At 36.6% G+C, this 23,754-nt stretch overlaps 1 protein-coding gene across 2 annotated transcripts in view; it reads left to right on the top strand.

The window, feature by feature from the left end:
• Window positions 1–23,754, top strand: part of PIK3C2G (phosphatidylinositol-4-phosphate 3-kinase catalytic subunit type 2 gamma) — a 326,049-nt gene that overhangs the window by 181,594 nt on the left and 120,701 nt on the right. For both annotated transcript variants that reach the window (XM_077756378.1, XM_077756377.1), the window contains 4 exons: window positions 13,183–13,363; window positions 16,158–16,265; window positions 21,916–22,008; window positions 23,498–23,627. In XM_077756378.1, coding sequence (XP_077612504.1) covers window positions 13,183–13,363; window positions 16,158–16,265; window positions 21,916–22,008; window positions 23,498–23,627 — 512 coding nt within the window. The remainder of the gene's footprint in view (window positions 1–13,182; window positions 13,364–16,157; window positions 16,266–21,915; window positions 22,009–23,497; window positions 23,628–23,754) is intronic.

The following is a 23,754-nucleotide window of genomic DNA, read 5'->3' as shown; positions in this document are numbered from 1 at the left end:
CAAAATAACAATTGGAATAATAGAATGTTATAGGCTATTCTAATTTTGATAGATATACCTTTAACTGGTCATTTCTTAAATAGGACTAAATTTTAGAGTATGGCTCTTTTTTTGAACCAATGTTATTAGTAGCAGAGTCTAAACAACATACAAACAAGCCTTTGCAAATACTTTGGAAATAAATAAATGCTCTGATTGCTTACCTAAATAGATCTACTCTCCCACACAGACACGCTTCCTCACAAACAGACATCACTTTTTTCTTACACTTGTTATATCTTTTCCCTCTGAGATGCAAGAAATTCTAATTCTACATTGACATGTTTTATCTGATAGAAAAGAGTTTCTCTTCAAATGCCTAGCATTTAGCTAATTTGCCAGTGATAGACTTTCTGTCGACCATCCCCTTCTAAATTCATTTAGTTAAATAATTATTTTTGCTTGTAAAACTCCCTCCAATATTTTTCCTTATGATCTGAGTCCTCAGACGAGATCGGGAGCGTTTAGGGTGGTATGGCCGTAGACATGATCTGAGTCCTCAAATCGACCTCTAGTGATTTCTTGGAATGTTTCAAAGTTTCCAAATAATTAATGTGTAGGTTAACAAATACATACTAAATATCTGCATGTATATGTATAGTATTAAATTTTTTGGACAGTAGAGAAAATAGTATGTGAAAATATAGTTCAATATTATTCTACAATTCCAGAATAATTAAGAAATTAGTTTGAGTTCGTATGCTAAAATTTTAATCAAGAAATAGAAGAACCCGATTTTAGGAAAACCAGGTGTATTTACTTAGTAGTCAGTTCATTTAGTCAACAAATTGACTGCTTGCTCATGCCACAATCAGAGGAAGCCCTTAAAGAATTTAAAGTCAAAAAGGGATGAGATTAAAACAAAACAATTAAAGGACAATCTTAAAAAAAAAATAACATAATAAACCCAATGTTAAAAGAATAATGGATGCAGGGAAGTACTTCACCCTTTCAAAGGGGATGCTGCACAACTATGCAGGAAAGACTTTCAGGAAAAGGTGTTAATTAAATAGAACATTAAGGGATAAACAGGTGTTGGCATATTGAAATATAATTTCAGACACAGAGGATGAGATGATGAAAAAGCATTGTAGGCTGAGAAGGCAGAGAAGATTCCAGTTATTATAAGTAGTACTTTACGTTTGGAATGGAAGCACATGAACAGGACTTTAAGATGTAAAGAAACTAACTCATGAGTGCCCTTTAAGTACTTTATATTTTATCCTAAAGACTATATGGATTATAACTGCAAGAACAGGACTTCACTTGATTAACTAAAGGGGACTAATTTGAGGGAGAAAAACATTAAAATGCATATGGTAGAAAAATCAAGTACCAGAAGATTCCAGTAATACCTCAAGAAGTTAAGGCTTCAATTAAATTGTCAGTGGGAGCAGAGAGAAGAAATTAGATCTGAGAGCTATTTAGATGGTGAACGTGTTAAGACACAGTAACAAATTTGAGGTGGATAAAAGTAAGAGAAGAATCACGAATGACTGCTTCATTTTTAGTTAGGGTGGATGGAAAGCTGGTGATTCTATTCATGGATGTAATTCAGGTGAAAGAGAATGTATTGGGGGGAATGATCATGAAATTAGTCATGTTAAAGTTGAAATGCCTTAGGAAAATTTAAGAGTGATATCTGTTTTTTTATAGTTTTTATTTATTTTTGAGACAGAGAGAGACAGAACACGAGCGGNGAAAAAAAAAAAAAAAAAAAAAATTCTAGGTTGGAAACTGCATTAGTCAGCTAGAGCTGCCATAACACAATATCTTGGACTCGGTGGTCAAAACAGAAACAATTTATTTTCTCATGTTCTGAAGCCTGGAAGTTTAAAATCAAGGTGCCAGTAGGATTGCTTTCTGTTGAGACCTCTCTTCCTGGCGTGCAGGTAGCTGCCTTCTTGATGGGCCCTCCCATGACCCTTTCCTCTCTGTGCATATGCTCACCTGGTCTCTTCTTATATGCACACCAGTTCTATTGGATTAGGCTCCCACCCCTGGAACTTCATTTCATCTTAAATACCTCCTTGAAGGCCTTTGTTTAAATAGAGATATACAGATACACGGGGGGTTAGGGCTTTAACATGTGAATTTTGGGAAATGCAATTCAGACCATAACAGAAACACAGACTTGAAGACAGGACAGACATTATTATCATCATTTTACAAATGGAAAGACTGAGGTTGGAGACTGCTAAGTCACTTGTGCAGTGATAGAGAGCATTGGAAATGGAATGTGCTTAATTCTGTTTTTACATGTATATGATATAGTGGACAGGATACTTATTCCTGCCAGGCAAGTTCAATCTGTACAAGAACAATGATAATATCATCACATAAATCAACAGAAAAATAGTCAGGGAAGTTGTGGGGGCTTTATAGAACACTACTAAGTCATTGTTGAATTTCCCAAAGGAATAGAATTAAACGGTACTAGCTGACTTCAGGGGACATGCTATTTCATGACAGTGAGCAAGAATGTCCCAGAAATTTTCTCAGGACATCAAACACAGCTCTAAATCTTATGGATAACATCCCAGGGAACCTTTAATATCCTCACAGAATAAATCACACTATTTGTGACTCAAGACTGAAGGGTGAAGCAGCTGCCCCAGCTGTGATTTGAAACTAAGGTTCCAGGGAAACTAGGTATTTCAAAGCTAGGTTTGCCTTACACCTATAAACCTGCCCCTCCGGCTGTGTTCAAACACATGAATTGTTCACTGCACAATATGATGATTATCCAGCTTTTGCGAGAGGGCTGTGCAAGAACAAAAAGCTGAGGGGTAGAGAGGATTTTTATTATTAGGCTACTATTCTTATGAAACATTCATATAGCAAAGGAATTGCCTTACTGTTAAAAGAAATTTTGTTAAGGAAACTTTATGAAAAAGATGCTTATACTGCCTTTAAAGTAACTGTATATGTATTCAGGGGGTAAAAAAAGAAAAAAAGCTGAGTTAGGAACTCAATTCAGTACCATGTTTTCTAAGAGTAAGTAATGGAAAATGTAGACATCTATTGGACTAATTTAAAATTCCAGGAGCATAGATTTCAGCATTAATTATATGTCAAGCAGAATTTATTTTATTACAGCACATGTGCTGATGTTAGTGACTCCCCATTTCTCTTTTGCCACAACTTGAAATCATTTGGAACCACAGGCCCAATTAAGGTGGGTAGCTCAAGGCACATCTGTCGTGTGTGCACAGTTCATCTGGACTCTTAGATCCCCAAATGCAATCAGGATGTTACTTTCAATTTAACATCTTCTCCCTCTACGCTCCTAGCCCCACCCAGCACTAGTCTAAACCACAGGAGGCCAGATCCTTAGAAACTGTGGTGTTGGTCCCACTTTCTAAAATGAGGAAGGATGGAGAAGAGGCAAGTCGAGTGTATGATTTGGCATTGTCTACATGTAAAATAAGGCCCACATACTCTGTTCTTTTTGTAGGTTAGACAAAGGAAAGAAAAGTATTCCTGCTTACAAATAATTTACACAAAAATATATCTATGTTAACAAGCTTTTCTTTAAAAGTTCCAAAAAAAAGTTAAAAATAGAAAGGAAAATATCATTGGAGTTTTGGTGGTTGGAGAGGGAATTTATAGGTGCAGGACAAATGAAGAACTTTGGGAAGAAAGAAGGCAATCTGGAGAACATGAGACTTCTGAGGGTTAGGAAACAGGAAGCCAGACAAAGAGATTAAAGAAAAGCACCGTAGGAAAGTGGCAAGAAATGATTCCTAGAGTGTGTATTAGTTTCAGGCGAAATCCTTAGCTGGTATCTGTGTCAGGATGTCAGGAGGTGGTATAGCACGGTGGTAAAGAACCAAGGCCTTGGAGTCAGATAAACTTGAATTTGAATCCCTGGTCCACTGATTGGATAACTGTGCAAGTTACTTGACCTCTATAAGCCATAATATCTTTGTCTGTGAGGTAGAAGGAGTCGTTACCTGCAACAAATATGAGGATTATCAAACACACCTATGTAGAATGCTTGAAAAAATGCCTGGCATAGAGTAAATGCCTGATAAACCATCAGGGATTAAAATTATAGAGCCCTGTAGCTGGAAGGTAGCTTGCTGAACCTCATCAATTCCAACTTTTATAGACTAGGAAAGTGAAGGGCCCATGTATTAAGTGTCTTGCCAGAGGTAATGTAAGCAGAAAATTGTCCTCCAAATCATGTTTTAATGGTTGTTAGGACACTATGTTAATCAGCTCAAGTTGCAATAAAAAAAAGTTACGTAGGCCATGTGCCTTAAATAACAGGAATTTATTTCATACAGTTCTGGAGGTTGGGAAGTCCTAGATCAGGGTGTTGGCCAATTCCATTTCCCCATGAGGAGCATCCTCTCAGCTTGTAGATGGACGCTGAAAGCCTTCTTGCTGTGTCTTCACGTGGCAGAGATAAGAGACAGCTCCAATCTCTTATTCTTCTTTTCAGGGCATTCATCCCATTATGTGGGCCCCACTCTTATGACTTCATTTAAAACTAATCACCTTCCAGAGGTCCCACCTCCCAATATCATCACAGTGGGTGTTAGGGCTTCAATATATAAATTTAGGGGTGGGGGACAGAAACATTCGGTCATTCATCCGTAACAGACACAGAATATGGTACTACGGAAAGAACCTGGAGCAGTGGTTTAGGAACTCTGGGTTTTAGTCATAGCCCCTTAGACAGGTCCCTTAATCTTTCGGTTTTCTCATCTAATAAATATAAAGGGTGGGGAGATATTATCTCAAAATGCCATTGAGCCCCATGCTCAAGTAATCCTATTCTCCAAGTATATGAGTATAATTTACAGTGTGAGGTAACATGTTTGACCAGGGTAAGAAGGACAGGGACTATTGGGGTGCCTGGGACAGCGAGATAAGAGGAGAGGGTGGGACTAGGTGAGTTTTCAGGAAAGAAAGAGCATCAGGAGCACAAAGGTTCCCGGGGATCAGGGAGCAGAGAAAACCAGCATGTGAGGAAAGAGAGAGGCAATTCAGGAGGGTCTCAGAGACAGCTGTCTCTTCCAACATGTGTCCAAGGCTAAAATCCAATCTGTTTGTTTTTGTTTTCTTTTGTTTTAGAATCAATAAACATGTGGAGTATAATTGTGGGGGCTGAGAAAGATCACTTACAGTTATTAATGATCTTGGTGCTTAATTTAGAAGAGTGACTTGACTAAGATCACTTACACATGTATGTTGGAAAGGAGAAGGAAAGAGCTTCAGTTTTTAAGTCACATTATTCAGAATATTTAGTGTGTTCAGAATATTTAGTGTGTAAACATATGAATACTTGTGAGTGGATCAGCAAGACGTGTGGAAAGTGCTCTGATTCCTTATTTTAGATTCAGAAATTGTATTCAGGGGAAGCTATCTGCTCAGCATAGTTTGTTTTTTTTTGCCTGCATAGCTTCCAGCTGATCTAAGAGGACATCAGTGCTATAGAACAGTAATCCTGATGGCAGGTGTTCACACAAACTGGGTACCATCTATGGCTAATGGGGGGGGGGAAGCCATTTAAGTTTATAATTAAATGTGTGACTGATCATATCTCTGACAGATTTTATTTAAATATGATGATAAACTATCAATTATAATAGTAAGTGCATACCTCTATATCCATATTTATGCAGTATTAATAACCTGTTGTTGAAGAAACAAGTATGACTTCTTGAAAACAAGTCTGTGTATAGCAATAATCATCCACAAATAAAGCCAAAATGGGCACTGCCTTTATAGAAGTGGCAAAAGAAGAAAGAGAAAGATAAATCTCAGCCAACCCTCTTAAGAGTTTTGAGGTAAAATCCCCTCAGTTCATATTCTGCATTTTGAGGCTTTTTTCTCTCATACAGTGCAATCTGTGCATTTCCTGAAGCTGAATTTCTTCTTATACTAACGTAGACTTTTAACAGTCTTACTGTTTTCTTTAAACTGGCTGAGCTTGGTAGTCTCCAATAAAAGGTTTTATTTTTTTTTAAGTACTACCTTTGCTCTTTCACATTCCCCAGTTAAAACCGAAGTAGATTCCACAGTTTCCTGCTTAGTTTTAGATCAAAAACTCCCACTAGTTTTGTCCATTTTATTACTTCATTTCTTCTCCAATTTGACACAAACCTCTTCCCTATTCTCCAGCGCTGGCCAAGTTTTAGTTTGGGAGACTTGCAGTGGGTAGACGATATGATCTGATATTCCACTCCTCTTCACTCTCCTTTCGGGTTCTTACTTCTCTTGACTTGGGAGTAGAGAAAAAAGAAAGAAAAGTGACCCTCACACTTGGACAGACAATTGCAATCCTCTGTCTGAGGGCTCTGATTTTCCATCAATGGCCTGTATGGGTTCGCTGTGAAAATAGGCTGCCTCATGTGGTTGAGTTCTGTGGGCAACCTTGCAGGATATCTGGCCCATAAGGATATCTGGCCTTGGATCAACCCCTTTCTACATCTGGATCACATGTAATTACCTTCCATGTGTTTATTTGAACCTTGAAAGACTTGTACATACTGGCTTTGCCAAGCAGTTGAGGTGCAGAAGTGTGGGCTGTTCCTTTCCTATCCTTTCCCTCCATCCTGCCCTAGCATTTTCTTCCTATTCACATAAGCCCAGGGGAAATCAGTAAACCCTCTTTCAGAACAGAAACCGAACCTGGGAATGAGGCAACACACCCTCCCATTCTGGCACACAGCTGAATAAATGGCTCTCTTTGGGCTTTCCTCTTTGGACTTTGCAGAGAGAAGTGGGCATAGTGGAACTAGTCTGTTCCTCACTAGGCTGATGACTCATGACTCTCAAACATGCTGATAGGGGTACTTTCTGATCCAAAGCCGTTGGTCCCCTGCCTCTTCAGCCATTCTAGTCTTACAGCTATTAGCATTAGAGCAGAGCTCTTAGTTTTCCAGAGCAGCTACATGTACTGTCTCTCTCACTGCCCTAAGCCATCAGGCCCTTTGTCTAGTTCTGTGTTTTGTAAGTCCAAAAAAAAAAAAAAATTCTTGCCATTCCTCTATTGCACTCATTAGTACAACATTTTTACTCAGAAAGAATCTCCTACTAGATACTCAAACACTTGGCCAGCCAAAGCAACAGATGGTACCAAGGCCTATTCGTACTTTTAAATGGGTCAAAAAGTATGTTAGTAGTAATAAAACAACACCATGTCAGCAGTGTAACAGAATATATATGTCCAAATGAACCAGATCAAATCATTTTTTAAATCCTTTAGGGGCTTTTTATGATCCATAAAAGAAAACCATTTTTAATTACTTTTATTTTTTTTTTAATTTGAAATAGAATACTCAAATTGATCATTCACCTAATTCATCAGACTTGGCTCCAGATGAGTTTTGTTCATTTTCAGTAATTAGATATGCCCCAAATATCCTCAGGGCTAATGTTGCGGATGTTTCAAAAATAGGCTGCATATTCTAAAGGCAATCCAAACAAATAAATAAAAGCAAAAGCAAAGAAAATGGAAAGAAAGTATGAAAACTGGCATCTTCATTACTTTTTACTATAGCCACAAATAGTCCCCAAATTTCAGTGGCTTACAACAACACAGATTTTATTTCTCACTCCCGCAGTACATTGGCTGCAGACTTGCTATAGCGTTGCTTGGCTTGGCTCCACTGGACTCCACACAACAATGCTTAGCTCTGCTTTATATTGGTTTGTCACCCCAGGACTGGAGGGCTAGCCCCTAGCTGGGATACACTGTTTTCATGGCAGAAACAGACATGCAAGCTGCTGGACCAAACCATAATAGCATATTTAAAGCATCTGTATAGACATGGGCATACATTTCATTACTCACAACCTATTGGCCAAAGCGAATCACATGACCAACTCTGACAACAGGCAGAAAAGTAGACTCTGCCTATGGGAAGGCACTGGAAGTCACAGAACAAAGAGTGGAGATGTATAATCTTCAGAGGAGAAAGCATAGAGTTGGAAGTAATAAATCTACCACATAGTGAGAACACAATAGAACATCACTAGTATGCACATACAACATTTCAAAGAGAACACCTTTCAGGAGGTAATAAATACTACATATATAAATTACATATGGGGGTACAATTAAGTCAGCTACATACTTCATGGGTCCCTCCCGTATATTTAAGTGTTCTAAAAATGTATACATTCTCTACATTATGGATTACTGTGCATTGTCGCTCTCTCTCTCTCTCTCTCTCTCTGTCTCAAAGTAAATAAATAAACATCTGAAAATAAGAATTGTTACAAAATGGTTTATTGACAGATATTGCAAAATAACTGTTGATTGGAAATCACATTTCTGTAGATTGGGCCAATGTACTGCTCCTTAGATGCAAAACTCAACAAAAGTTTAGTGTTACATTTCTGAAAAAGCAAACCAATATTCTAAGAATAAACTAGTCATAGGAAACTATTGTCTTTGTAAGGACCAGAAAATGTGTCAAGTTCCTCAGTCTGGGAAAATATTAAATAAATCTCTTAAACACTAAGAAGTAAAATAAAGTTGTAAAGACTTAAGAGATACATGTTTTTTATGTCTTTTTTAAAAAGAGATTACTGTTTGTAATTTTGTATTTTTTAATGTTTATTTATTTTTGAGAAAGAGAGAGAGGGAGAGAGTACCCATGCAGGAGCTGGGGAGGGGCAGAGAGAGAGGGAGACAGAGGATCTGAAGCAGGCTCTGTGCTGACAGCAGAAACCCAGATGTGAGGCTCGAACTCACAAACTATGACCTGAGCTGAAGTCAGACCTTTAACCAACTGAGCCACACAGGTGCCCCCATGCTTTTTACTTCTTAATCACACTGTTGAAATCTTAAAATTAATAATTCATATCAAGCATTGAATATCAGCCTTTATATGTCCCAGAGTTTTAAAAACGCTTGAAGATGTCACATTCTAAAATCCTCCTGTGCTCACTAAAAACTGGTCTACCGAGCCACACACCTTGCCTTGTAGCAACAAATACAGAAGGAAGTGGGAAGGGGAGGTCCTTCCTGCATTGTGTAGCTCAGCTCTCTTCTGTTTTAGGATGTTGTTTCCCTTTTCACACATAGGAGATACATATGCAGGTCAAAATTTAAGGTACCTGTGGGGCGCCTGGGTGGCTTAGTCGGTTAAGTGTCCGACTTTCGCTCAGGTCATGATCTCTCGGTTCGTGGGTTCGAGCCCCGCGTCGGGCTCTGTGCTGACTGCCAGCTCAGAGCCTGGAGCCTGTTTCAGAGTCTGTGTCTCCCTCTCTCTCTGACCCTCCCCTGCTCACGCTGTCTCTCTCTCTCTCCTAGAAATAATAATAATAATAAAAAAATTAAGGTACCTGTAATGTGGAATTCTGTGCTATTGAGGACCACAATTAGACCTATTGAAGGGAGTTAAGAGGCAAGGAGAGCAAGGATGGTGTGATGACTTTGTGCTGTCCTGCTGGTGGACTGAGATGTGAGATCCATTTCTCCTATAGCTCTAACGAGTCATTCGCCATGGGATCAGAAGCAGCTATGTGCGTGAAGAAATAGAGACAAACTCAATTTCCACGGAAAATCTCTCCGTCATGCTAACTGGGGTTTGTGAGTATCTTAGGTCTCTCTGAGTCCGCCATGATCCCCTTAATTTAGGCAAATACCTTCATGGTATCCTATAATAAGTGTACCGGTACCTGGGTTTCTGCCTCTTTCTTGCTTCTACCTTTCATTCTTAATACCGTTATAACCTTTAATCAGCTACGTTTTATGCATTTATCCTCAGTTTAATGTTGCCATTACTTAGTCTGTAAGAAATGTACAAAATCGTATCAAATTGAATTATTCCTGGATCTCACAGATACTATAGAATAAACAGGTCTCTGGCATTATTTTTACCTCACGGTTTATACACAGCCACACTGCATGCACCTTAAGAGCTTGATCTTTCACCACCAAGTCTTGATATGTTTCAGTCCCTTGACCTTGACTTTAAAAATTAAACAAAAATATGGGGCTTCTGGATGGCTCATTTGGTTAAGTGTCCAATTCTTGGTTTTGGCTCAGGTCATGATCTCACGCCTTTGTGAGTCGAGCCCCACATCGGGCTCTATGCTGGCAGTGCAGAGCCTGCTTGGGATTCTCTCTCTCCCTCTCTATCTGCCCTTCCCCCACCCGTGCTGTCTCTCTCAAAACTAATAAATAAACTTAAAAACAATTTCGTAAATAAAAAAATTAATAAAAAATTAAAATTAAACAAAAATATATTTGGCATAAGCATACTGCCTCTCTTAGATGATGATGTCTTTGGAATAGGTTTCTGTAATGTTCAAGGGAGAGTAGCCAGCTGTCTGCTAGTCTTACAAACAGAGGCTATGGATAAAATGTACAGCATGAGGGGTTTACCACTCCCTATGGTAAAAGCCATTGATGTAGAATGGTGTGACCCTCTACCTCGAACTGTACAGTTCAGCTTTCTCTGCACTTGTTTAAAATGAAAGGACATAGAAGTTTTTCTTGACCGTGCCTATGGACATAGGGATGGACTATTTTCCCTGCCATGGTCATCTCCTACACTCCGCCACCCCATGATTTCACTTCTGCAGTGTGTAAAGACAAACTCCTCATTTGTCAGGTCAAAAGCCATAGAGGTTGAACCAGGGGGATATGACCAGGAGAACATGCCTCAGCGGGAGTGTAGCGTTGCGATGAGGCGTATTCTACAAGGAAAATAACCACAGTGGAACGCACTGAACTTTCTTTGCTTTTGAATCTTTTTTAGAACACAGTCGTATTCTCTCTGCAAACCTCCCTTGCTCTGTTCTTTTTAAAAGTTTATTTATTTAAATTCAAGTTAGTTCGCGTACAGTGTAGTATTGGTTTCAGAAATAGAACCCAGTGATTTCCCTAGTCTGTTTTATTTTGAGCTGGTAATAAAAAAATCAAATACATATCTAACAGAAAAAAAATTAAGAGTATTATGAATACAAGTTATATCATTCTGACAGTTCCCATGATTGCCCCCACCTCTAAATACATCTTTTTAAAAATTTATTTTAGTAGGGGCCTGGGTGGGCTAGTTGGTTTAGCATCTGAGTCTTGATTTTGGCTCAGATCATGATATGGCTTCATGGGATTGGGCCCTATATGAGGTTCTGTGCTGACAGCACGGGGCCTGCTTGAGATTCTCTCTCTCTCTCTCTCTCCCCCCCCCCTCGGCCCCTCCCCTGCTCACACACACACACTCTCTCTCACTTTCAAAATAAATAAACTTAAAAAATCAGTTTAGTAAAAAGCTACCTTCATCTGTACAAAATAACTTTTCCTTTTATCATGTATATAGCAGTAAGGAAATTATAGTTATATTTATATACCAGACCAGGTTACAGATATTTTAAAACTAGTGGTTCAATATGCAAAGTATATGAAGTGCTGGCAAGCATTGATCGAGATACAGAAACATTCTGTCAACTGCCTATCTCACTGAAAGCCAAGTACACTATAGCATGATACATTACCAAAGTCCTCAAAATACTGAATCTGAGACATATATAATTTACATAAAGCGTCTTGAAGTTTTACATGTGGATGCTTGCATTTGCAGCTTTCCAATTCACACTCACATAAAACTCATTTTCTTAGAGCTTCCAAATAATGACAGGTTTCATTTATTATATCTGATGTTTTAAAATTTCACCATAGGGGCAAGTACAGGAAAACAATTCATTGTCTACTATTTTTCTTACATTGAAAATAAGCAGATAGCAATGGATTACATTTTTTCATCAATGTATCTTTAGCCCCTTGAGGTTTCTTTTTAATACTTTCCAGAAGTAAATAAGAAGTATTCCACTTAAAAGTAAAAGAGGTGCTAGACAATAAGTTGGCTTTATAACAATGACAAGAGAGCAAGCCCTTACCTTAAAAAAAAGAAGAAAGTAGACTCACTTAATTTTTTTAACTTAAGTATGTAGAAACAGAGAACATAGAAGAAATGAAAATAATGTATTAGAGTCTCTATAGCATAATACATATTGGGCAGAGATGCAGAATGAAATTCATCTATATATTTTTCAACAGCTCTGCATTTAATCTTTTTTGTTTTAGTATTCCATTCTCACAATAACTTTCTTCTAGTTTCTTGAATGTTAATTTTTCACAGAAGGAGAAGACTAGAGACCAGTTAAGATTAAAAGAATCAATCAAAGAGAGGTTATCATTCAAAGAGAGGTTATCATTTATTCTATCAGTGGTTTAGGGCATAATAGAAAATGAAGTTTAAGCATATTAAAATAAGTTTCAAGGCAATAGAAATTGTCACATGGCAGACAGAGTAATAAAATATTTGTTACTACTCCATTATCTAGCAAAGTATTCTCACTCTTTTATGTTCTATGTCTTCCCTGTTCATGACATGAACAGACAGCCAGGCAGTGGCAGAAGTTGGCTGGGGGAGACTGTGAAATACAGATGAACTAATGTTGGCTGACTAGTAGGTGCATTGTGCTAAGCCCTTTTGAATGCATTGGCTCATTCTGTGTTCTCTACAGCTGTACAGAATCAGAGTTATTACTTTATTTTATGGATAAAGAAAGAAAATCTCAACCTAGTTAAGTAACCTAAATTACTTAGAAGTTGTATAGGACTGAGATTTGAACTGAGAAATGCCTGAAAAACAAACAAACAAACATGCTCTTGCCTTTACAATATCTTCTTCCAGGTATTCAAGGGGAGGTACTAGAAGAAAGAGAAATACATAGGTATGTGAAGGTGTGGGGGACATTGTCTTTTGAAGAAAAGTAGAAAAACATAGGTTTTATGGTTGAGTTCCAATATAGTAAAGTGCTAATGAATACTAATTTTAAAATTCTTTGCTCTTATTTTAATAAGAACTCAAAATATGTTCTTAAGTATTTGTTATAGAATTAAAAAGCCTGAAGGAAGAAAAAAGTGCATTGTGAACAGAAATGAATAAAAAGCAGGTCTCTTATTGATTCTTCACTCTAGGAATCTCATTAACTATCAGATGGAATTTGATGACTGCCAACGAATAAACAACACTTCCCCCATTCAAGGCTGTTAAACTGCCCAAGCCTCCAAATACAGATTAGTCTGAAATGCACTGATTGTTCTTGCTGGACGCGGTTAAAAAATCAGCTATAGATACAAGAACTCTTTTTCTCTCTTTCCTTCAGGCTGCTAAAGGATGCACAGAATGAAACTTATTTTAAAAGCTGGTATCAGAAGCTATTGGCGGCTCTCCAGTTCTGTTCAGGAAAAGCCTTGAGTGATGAGTTTTCCAAAGAGAAAAAACTTCTTAAAATTCTAGGAGACATTGGGGAAAAAGTCAAGTCTGCCAGTGACCCTCAAAGACAGGTTTGTTGAGAAATTAATCTTCATGTAGTGTTTTCTTTAATCTTTTGTTCAATTAAGTTTTAATTTCATAGCTTAGAAAGTAAATTTCTTGTCTATACTTAGGTCTAAGACACCCAAATCAATTACTTTAATCAAGACTTTTTTTTTTTCAATTTACAATCTAAAATTAATGATAATGTCTACCATGAGGGCATGGTATTTTGATCTAAGTAGCCATGCAGCATACAGAAAGTACCTGACAAGAAGAAACCCACTTAAAGGCAGTTCAACTAAAAACTGATGAAGTAATTTCCTCAAAATGGCAGCACAACACAGGCCAGCAGAAGTACATATGAAAACTTTATAGGGCACCCTTGCCCAAGGTACAAAATCGAGATCTAGATTTTTCTAACACTGCACTAATCAAAATCATATTTTAATGAATTATTTGTACAACAAATAAAATTAATTAAATGAAACAGGGGCACCTGGGTGGCTCAGTAGGTTAAGCATCCAACTTGATTTCAGCTCAGATCATGATCTCATGGTTCATAAGATTGAGCCCCATGTAGGGCTCCGTGCTAGAAGCACAGAGCCTGCTTCAGATTCTCTCTCTCCTTCTCTCTTTCTGCCCCTCTCTTGTTTGCACGTGCTCTCTCTCTCTCTCTCACTCTTACTCTCAGTTGGTCTCTCTGTGTCTCTGCCTGTCTAAAATAAATAAATAAATAAATTAATTTAATTAAATGAAACAAATCAATAGCGGTGTGAATAGTAACATTTTTATACAGGATACATGAATAATGTCAAAATATTGTGCCTTTTTCATCACTGATTATATTAATGGACCTGGCTATTCTTTTTCTTGATCTGATTGAAGAATATTTGTTCTTTTAATTATCTGCATCACTAGTTTCCTCCACTGATAGAGATCATTAAGTAGGTTCTCTGTGTTCAACATTCTAGATGCAAGAAGAGAGTGGACATCCATTCTTTGCATTAATAACATCACTCAATCACAATTAAGTACTTACGACAGAATGAGAGTTAAGGATAGAAAGATTGCTAAAGCATGAATTTTGTCCTTAAGGGAACACATAGTTTCTCTAGATCCACTGTGTAAAATAAAAAAGTCATTTCAACAAAATAATATGAAACTGTTAATAGGTAAAGTGCCCCAGAATTTTTTTACAGCCCAGTATTTTTCTTGCTGGAAGTCACTCATTTGATTGAAACACCAGAAGCTATGGTGCTTCACCTATATAGGAGAAAATGGAAAATAAAAAGCATAAGCACAGAATTTATTCTTAAATGGAAAATATATAAACTCTGGATTGACAGAAAAACCTTAAGATATGTAACATGATGAGCAATGCAAAAAAAAACAAAACAAAACTAGAATTTTTCCATACTAGTGTAGACTCATTAATTATTTTCTGGTGATAGCAAAAAGTTGAAAGCAAGCTAAATAAACTGGTTTACAATTTATAAAACCTGTGTATGGGCTGAATCTTTATTTCTTATTTTAAAATTCCTCACATACTTGAGATGCATGCTACAGTTAAATACGTCTGATACCTTTTTGACCATTTGCATTAAGTTCCAAAGTGACAGTAACATTCTCTCAAATAAATTTATTTCTCTCACCTTGACTGGCTGTGTTTGTGGTAACACTTCTTCACATGAAAATAAGAAAATAAAAAGATGGAAGAAGCATTTACAAGTTTGCACAATTCAACTTACTGTTACCTATTTTTTTCTACTTCTTTTTAAAAGGTACTAATTAGTATTGTATGGAAGTGTTGAATCACTGTACTGTACACCTGAAATTAATATTACACTGTATATTAACTTACTGGAATTTAAGTTTTTTAAAAAGGGGTTTTTAGTTTATTTTTATTTATTTTGAGAGAGAGAGAGCTAGAGAGCAAGTGGGGAAGGGGCAGAGAGAAAGGGAAAGAGAGAATCCCAAGCATGCTCCAGGCTATCAGCACAGAACCCTGTGTGGGGCTCAATCTTATAAACTGTGAGACTATATGTGAACAGAAATTAAGAGTCTGATGCTTAACCAACTGAGGTACTCAAATGACCCTTGAATTATTTTTTAAGTTATTCCTGTTTTTCCCCTCTTTTTGTTAAGAGATACACAATTTTAAAGGTGTTGTTTGTGATTTCAGACCTTCCACAGGTACAGAAGACTATGGAAGGGACCGAGTCAAGTATCAGAAATATTCTCATTGGCATTTAGTAAAGTATTTGTTCAAATATATTACTATTTCTGACAATTATCAGTTGTCAGCCATATTATTTTTTGCCATTATTGCTCTTTATATATGTGAATTTGTTTCCTAAAATGTACTATTACTGAGGCACCTGGGCGGCTCAGTCAGTTGAGTGTCTGACTCTTGATTTTAGCTCAGGTCATGATCCCTGGGTCATGGGATCGAGCCCCATGTTTTGTCAGGTTCCTTGCTATGTGTAAAGTCTGCTTGACATTCTCTCTTTCTCTCTCTCTCTCTGTCTGCCCCTTTCCCCGACACTCTCTCTCTAAAAACTAAAAACCGAAAACATTTAGTTTGAATTTAAAATCCTGTAGAAAGGGCGTGAGCTCTAGTTCCCCATTTTCCCCAACACCCCCTTTTGTCTTTACCCACTACCTCCTTGTATGTGGCTACATCACTGATTTGACCCCAAAGCATCCAAGTGTGCAGTCCCAGAATTAAAGAGTCTATTTAATCGATAGAGGAAAAATTTAACTTGAAAGAAAAGTCAAGTTCTTTACAGTTTCTAAAATATTTTTTCTAATGATTTTTCACAGGAGGTACTGAAGAAAGAGATTTGCAGACTAGAAGAATTCTTTCAGTGCATAAATACCTGTCACCTTCCTCTGAACCCTGCCCTGTGTATAAGGGGTATTGATCATGGTGTAAGTCAGTTTATTCGGTAGATAAGCTGAGTGTTTTTGTTTTGCATTATTTAATTCACTGTATGCTTCTTTGAATGGCAAAAACAATTTGTAAATTGTCATTGCAAGTGTCTTAAGAAAAAAGTAATTGAATCCCATCCATGCTATGTGCAGCAGTTGATGTACTGTGTAAGGTTGAGAATACTTTGGCCCCATCACAAGATATGTTGGTTTAGAAATAAACTATCAGTTTAGTAAAAATAAATAAATAAAGATACTTCTCAGTAAATTGATTTCTTAATCCATTCAAAATGATTGATTTGGTGACCTTATACAGAACGGTTTAATTTCATGCTTGTTTAGATCATGTGCATACCCATGCGTAGGACACTAAGGATATTACTAGCTACAACATCTCAGTTTTTATTTAATTTAAAATTCACTGAAACTCATGTGTCAGTGTGCCATATAATATATTTTGTGATTTTACTTATGCCTGGAGTGTCCTTCCTGGCATCAGACACAAATTCTTTTTCTTCTTAAGCGTCTGCCAGTCACACTTCTCTAACTTAGAAGCATTCTTTCTCCTTTTTTCTCCATGAACTTTATTTGCCTCCTCCTCAAAAGTCCAAGAGTAGAAAACACTACTAGAGAAAGGATTGATAAATAAGACTTAGAAGAAGAGAGGTTAAACTATCAGACATGCACAATAAACGTTACTTGACTAAAGTCATATGACAATCAAGGAAACAAATCCAATACTTGGGAGAAAAATTAGGCCATTATTAGTATGAATATAAAAAGTTCTGCTAAAAAGTTAGTACTATTGTCTTTACAACTTTGTTGCTTCACAGACACCTTAGAAACGTCCCTAATATGCTGCACAAGCATATTTTGAAAAATAACAAAATAAGGCATCAAATTTCATAAACTGAGATAGGTCCATCTGGGCTAAATTCCAAATCATTGCTAATTTTTAAAACTTGTGTAACTTTTTAGTCATTAGCAATATCCACTGATTAATGCTGAAAATAAAGAGAAATGCAGCATTGCAAAGATTAACTATCTGAAAGTAGAAAGAACAATATGGATCATTGAGTCCAGATGTTGGTTTATTTTTGTTTCTGCTTTCTTGGTTGGTTGTTTAAGGAGTAAAATGATTTTTTCAGTTACAATTCCATATAACTCTTGGTTTTTTGAATGTCTTGGAGATGTGGGATGTTGGCTCTAACAGTGGCCCATGGGAGATGATCAGGCTGAGGGTTACCAGCTCAGGAGTCACCACCATACCTAGCAGCTGGGACCACACTCCTTTCCTTTACATACCTGCAGACAGTGATACTTTTCCTGAGTCAGGAAAGTGCACCAAGCAGCTGCCTCTTTGCTCCATTTTTTCTGGTCAGCTGTGCCTATCACAAGGCTGGGCACCTGTGCTCAGAGCAATAAACAGAGTGGATGTGACCAAATGACACTCTCTCCTGGGGAACATTTTAGTCTATTCTGTAGTCTTGCCAAACAAAGAGGCCTGAAGGAACATACATAACATACATTGCATCTGAAGGTGTGGTGAATGTGGCAAGGTTTCAATTAGAGCCTGTATCAAAGGATCCATAATGGAAAGAGCCTCTAAGAATGTAATAAGTATGATAGGACCTTTAGAGAGACCTCTCAGACAATGGTTCACTTGAGAATCTACTAAGGAGGGAACCTTTATGAATGCATGCAAAGACCTGTCATCGCTCCTCCCATCTCATTCAAGATCAGAGATTCCATAATTAAGAAAAACCTTATAAATGTATAAATGTGCTTACTGTATGAAAACCTTCACTCAGAGTTCCCTACTCCTTGACTCCCTACTCAGTGGGGAGAAGACATAAATTTTATGAATGTAGGAGGCTTTCATTCGGAGTAAAATCCTTTTCCAACACCAAGTACTTCATACAAGTGGGAAACATTACAGGTGAAGTTAGTGTGGGAAAGCTCACTCAAGAAACCATCTTGACCACCAGAGAATCCATAGTGGGAAGAATCTCTGTGAGTATAATGATCATAGGGAGGCTTTCAGTCAGAGTAAATGTCTTATTTGACATCAGAGCCTCTACCCTGGGGAATAAGCACAGAAAAACAGGCAGTATGGAAAAGGCTCCAGTCAGAACTCTCAACTTGTTGGCTATGAGCGAATTCATACCAGAGAAAAACATTAGGAATACAGCATGGCAAAACATTCAGTCAGAGTAAATGTCTTATTTTTTTAATGTCTATTTATTTTTGAGAGAGACAGAGAGACAGACAGTGAGTGGGGAAGGAAGAGAGAGAGAGGGAAACACAGAATCCAAAGCAGGCTTCAGGCTCTGAACTGTCATCACAGAGCCCTACAGGGATCTTGAACTCACGAACTGTGAGATCATGACCTGAGCCGAAGTCAGATGCTTAACTGACTGAGCCACCAAGGAGCCCCATAAATGTCTTATTTTATGTCACTTGACTTCACACAAACAGAAACCCCTGTAAATATGGAAAGTATGCAACCAAGACTCACATCTTGTTGTGTAACAGAGAATTCACACTGGTGAAAAATCCTATAAATGTACTAAGTATGGAAAAGCCATTGGTTACAGCACCAATTTTATGATGTCAGAGAGTCCATCTGGGGAGAAACTCTATAAATGCAATGACTGTGGGAAAGCCATTAGGGACAGTTCACAACTTATCAAGCATCAGAGAGTTCACACTGGAGAGAAGTCCTATGAATGTAGTGAGTACGGGAAAGCCTACAGTCAGCATTCTATTTTAATCACCATCAGTGAACTACATTGGGGACAAGCACTTGGGCCTAGCTCAGTCCATTTTTTGAAGCGTGGCTGTCCAAGATGGAAGGCAAAGGTCTCAGCTTTGAGTTAAGCCTTCTTTCAAAGAACTTTTACCCTTGTCTTTCCTTGGAAGCACTGATGACAATGGACCATTTCCTCTTTTCCTTTGGGTCACTAGGGAATGGACCATTTGGGAGAGTAGTTATAACTTAATGCAATCCCTTCTCCACTCCTGGGAAAGTGAGGACCACACACTTCGTTTACTAATAAGTTTTTTTCCTTTTTAAAAAAAAAACTGTTTTAAATCTATGTTATTAGTTTGTGCTTCTCAAGAACAGAGGTCATATCCATTATCTATTTTAGCTTTTCTTATTTTCTTTTCTCTATTCCAGTTCTTTTATCTACTCATTTGCATAAAATTATTTTCCAAGACTCTAATTCATTCCTTCCTGTCTCTTGGTTGTGGCTCTCACAATCCACTTTTTTTAAAAAAATACTTTCCCTACACAGAAAGCCTTAAAACAAAATAAAACAAAACAAAAAAACCTGTTTGTTAATCTCTGCCTTTCACAATCTTCAAATCCAGCTCATCTCTGAAAGATTTCTCTTCTTTAAGTGCTTCAACTGTGATCAATGGCTTTGTAAGTTATTTTCAGCTTAATGCATATATGTATATGTTCATACCAACTTTCTGTAGGCTCTTGGAGAGGAGATATGGTGTCTCTTTCTATTATCATATCGATAAGAGTTTGTGCATACTAGCTGTCAAATATCAAATATTTTTGTCATGACTCAAAATATATTCTGCAAGTGAAAACCAAAATATTCAGCAATTAAAGCAAAATAGCTCTGAGTGATGTAATTAGGAAAAAAGATTAAGCCTTGCCTTCAGCCTCCATTTACCCCTTTTCTCTTCCCTGGACTTGGATGCCTCAAGAGATCCTTAAGAACTGGATGAGCACAGTCTGAAAACCACTCATCTAGATCATTTTTGGCCTAATACAGGATTTCCTAATTCAATACCATGACAGAAGGTCATATATTCCTTGACTGACTCGTTCTCAAAGCAGGAATTCATTACTTCATAAGGAGCCTCACCTATTTACTAGAAACCTCAAATTGATTCAGTAAGCAAGGGTTTCTACTTGCTTAGGGATTAGGTTAGATTTCTATTGATAGGTTAAGTTAAAAAATATATCCTTTCCTCTCTGCTTCTACCGATTTCAGACTTCTCAAAAATAATGATATTCAAGCTGATCTTTCAACATGTATTGATGTCATATTTTACCAAGTTGATAAATTGAAACCATCAAGTTCTTTTCCTTTATTTAGTATTGAGTTAACTCTTCACTGTCAACACAAAGTCTGTAATAGCTAAAGACATACAGCCTTTTAACACTCAAACAACTGTAAGAACATAAAGGAAAATAAGCAACTAGGAAAGTAGTCAATATCATAAGTGGACAGTGGAAATGCAAAGTGTAATTGAAAGAAATGAAAAGATGAAATGAACTTGAAATGAAATGACGTATGTTGTACTGTTATTTGTAAAGGTAAGAAAAAATTAACAAAAAGAGAAGAGGAATGTATTATTTTTTTCAATAACTAATTAGTGTCAGGCACTGTAGAAGGTCTTTTATATCCATTAGTCCATATGTCTATGACAAGTATGTTTGACATAGGGGTTATTATCCCATTTTTCATTGGGATACAAACATTTAAGTAACTTGCCCGTGGTCTTGCAGCTAATTAGTTACAGAGTTCAAGTTTAAACTCAGATCTTTCTTTTTAAAAAAAAATTTTTAACGTTTATTTATTTTTGAGAAAGAGAAAAAGAGACAGAGCATGAGTGGCTGAGACAAAGAGAAAGGGAGACACAGAATCCAAAGCAATTCCAGGCTCTGAGCTTTCAGTGCAGAGCCTGATGTGGGACCCAAACTCACAAACAGTGAGATGATGACCTGAGCTGAAGTTGGACACTTAACCAACTGAGTCACCCAGTCATCTCAAGTTTTTCTTTATTTTATTTTATTTTTATTTTATTTCATTTTATTTATTTTATTTTATTTTATTTTAGTCACATTAGCTAACATACAATGTAGTCTTGGCTTCAGGAGTAAATTCCCATGATTCATTACTTACATAAAACACACAGTTCTCCCAACAAGTATTCTCCTCAATGCCCATCACCCACATTGTTGCAAGTGGCAAAATTTTATTCTTTTTTATTGCTGACGAGTATTCCACTGTGTGTGTACCACATTTTCTTCATCTATTCATCAGTTGATGGACATTTGGGTTCTTTTCATAATTTGGCTGTTGTTGACAACACTGCTATAAACATTGGGGTCGTAGGGTTATTCTATTTTTAATTTTTTGAGGAAGCTCCATACTGTTTTTCAGAGTTACTGCACCAAGTCTTTCTTAACTCTATATCCGTATTTCCTTAAGATTTGCTGCAGGAAAGAAATAATTAAATGGACATAGATTTTTGAATAGCATATTTATCTTGTAGATATTAACCAACTAGCATAAACACAGTATCTGTATACTATTTAGTTTATTTAATCCCCCTATATCACCACTGTTCAGTGAGAAAAGAATGCATTTGAAGATTTATAATCTGCCGAAAAGCTGGATTTTCAGTTTCTAAGTAAAAGATTTGGTTAGTAGGCTATGTCGTTTTATTGTTGTTTGTAACAAATATATTTCTTTGTTCCAAAGTGTAAAAGTTATTCATATGTGTTATATTTGCTCATATAACAAATTATTCAAGAAGCCCATGATTTAACAGAAAGTGGGTTTTTTTGGTTTATTTTTTGGTTTATTTTTCTCAGCATATTTTTCTCCTCTTTCTATAGGCATGTTCATATTTCACATCTAATGCTTTGCCATTGAAGATTACTTTCATCAATGCTAACCCAATGGGCAAAAACATCAGCGTCATTTTTAAGGTATAGTAAAACATCAATTTGATTTCACAGGTGGAATTATTGATTTATTTCTCACAAAAGAAATGATTATAGCTATTTTCCTTTGGCAACAACACAGAGGATTCCAGTTATTTTTGATTCTGCATTTTTATAGAATTATAGTACATGTGAAACTATGATTGATAATAAATCAATCGCTATTGGCTCAAGCCAGTGAACCTTCAGTGCAAAATTTAAGACGACATGTTTCAATAAATGAAGTTATACAGTCACTTTTGAGTAGCACAAAAAGTGGAATGTTTGGTTAGCCCTTAAAGGGAGAGTTTTCTTTTCATTTAGATACTAACTTAGAATCAATATTAGCTGAAACTCGGGGCGCCTGAGTGGNTAAAAAAAATATTAGCTGAAACTCAAATGATATGTTAATTTAACATAAAATTATTATCTGCAAGCACTTGCTTATTTTAGTAATTTGAGTTATTTTCTTCTTTTTAAATAAATATGGCCCAAATCAGACTTTATCATGAATCCCATGAGAAAAGAGTAAAAAAGATAGTAACAGGGTTATAGGTTACTATAGGTATAGTAGGTAGGAAAGAGGGACTGAAGAAGAAACTGTAGTTGAACAGTAAGATTTTATAGTCATTCACATAATTTAATCAACTATTGAGCCAAATCAGACAACCAGCTCTCAGAGTGAATTATTTGGTGGATTTTGACTATTTTTGAGGGTAATTTTTAGCACACCCTACTTTGGCTTTGACCTGTGTAACCTCAAGCATTAATGATCACATAACACTGCATTTTTGGTGAAGAAGAAAAATAACACAAAATGTCATCTTGGAATATTTTTCTGCATATTATTTAGAAAGCATTTTCAAAACCCAACCTCTTAGGTTAAAAGCATGAAACTATCCTCCTTCCCCTTCGGACATATTCCATTTCCTTCACTTATGCTAGAAAATCATCCCTTAATCCTTTCTTCTTATTTCAAAGGCTGTTACTCTGAAAACCTTTTAATCACCCTCATAATATGAGAAGTCAATGATTTAAAGTCTGATGAATGCTGTGTGTGCTATTTATACTCCTAGTCAAGAAGCTCTTGGTATTTTAACTGTATATCAGTATATACATTTATGGCATACCAAATAAGAAAGGAATCTCTTGTGGTTGAGTTTGAAATTTGGATAAACATTGAGTCTCTCTACTCTAGATTTTGAGTCTAAGACATTACATGTGGATGATAAATTGAAAGACTATTATCAGGAACAGCATTCCAAGCAACTTCTAACTTGATGGCTGAAGCTTCTGTAATCATTTAAAGGAAAGTTCTTATTTTCCCTGATCTTCTCTCAGAAACACAAGATGATCTTAATACTAATAAAACAATTGAAACCATCCTAAGTCTGGCTGGAAATTTATTTGAGGAAAGCAATGGCATATAACTAATTTGAAGGCATTTAATGGAATTCAAGAAGAAATCCACAGTCTATAATTTTGTTTTTAACAGGCTGGAGATGATCTTCGTCAGGATATGCTTGTTCTGCAGATTATTCAAGTGATGGACAATATTTGGTTGCAGGAGGGCTTGGATATGCAAATGATCATTTATAGATGTCTATCCACAGGAAAAGGTCAAGGTCAGTATAGATTATAAAGTGATTTGACTTACATTATTTATCTCAAACATGCTGGTAGCATGACAGCAAACTTTTCACAGCCTTCATTTTACACTATAAATTTTAAAATCAAAAGAACTATATACAA

This window comes from Crocuta crocuta, unplaced genomic scaffold (assembly GCF_008692635.1).
Source record: "Crocuta crocuta isolate KB4526 unplaced genomic scaffold, BGI_CrCroc_1.0 scaffold262, whole genome shotgun sequence".
Taxonomy (NCBI): Eukaryota; Metazoa; Chordata; class Mammalia; order Carnivora; family Hyaenidae; genus Crocuta; species Crocuta crocuta.
The sequence above is the reverse complement of the archived record's forward strand: the minus strand, read 5'-3'. Positions and strand labels throughout refer to the sequence as shown.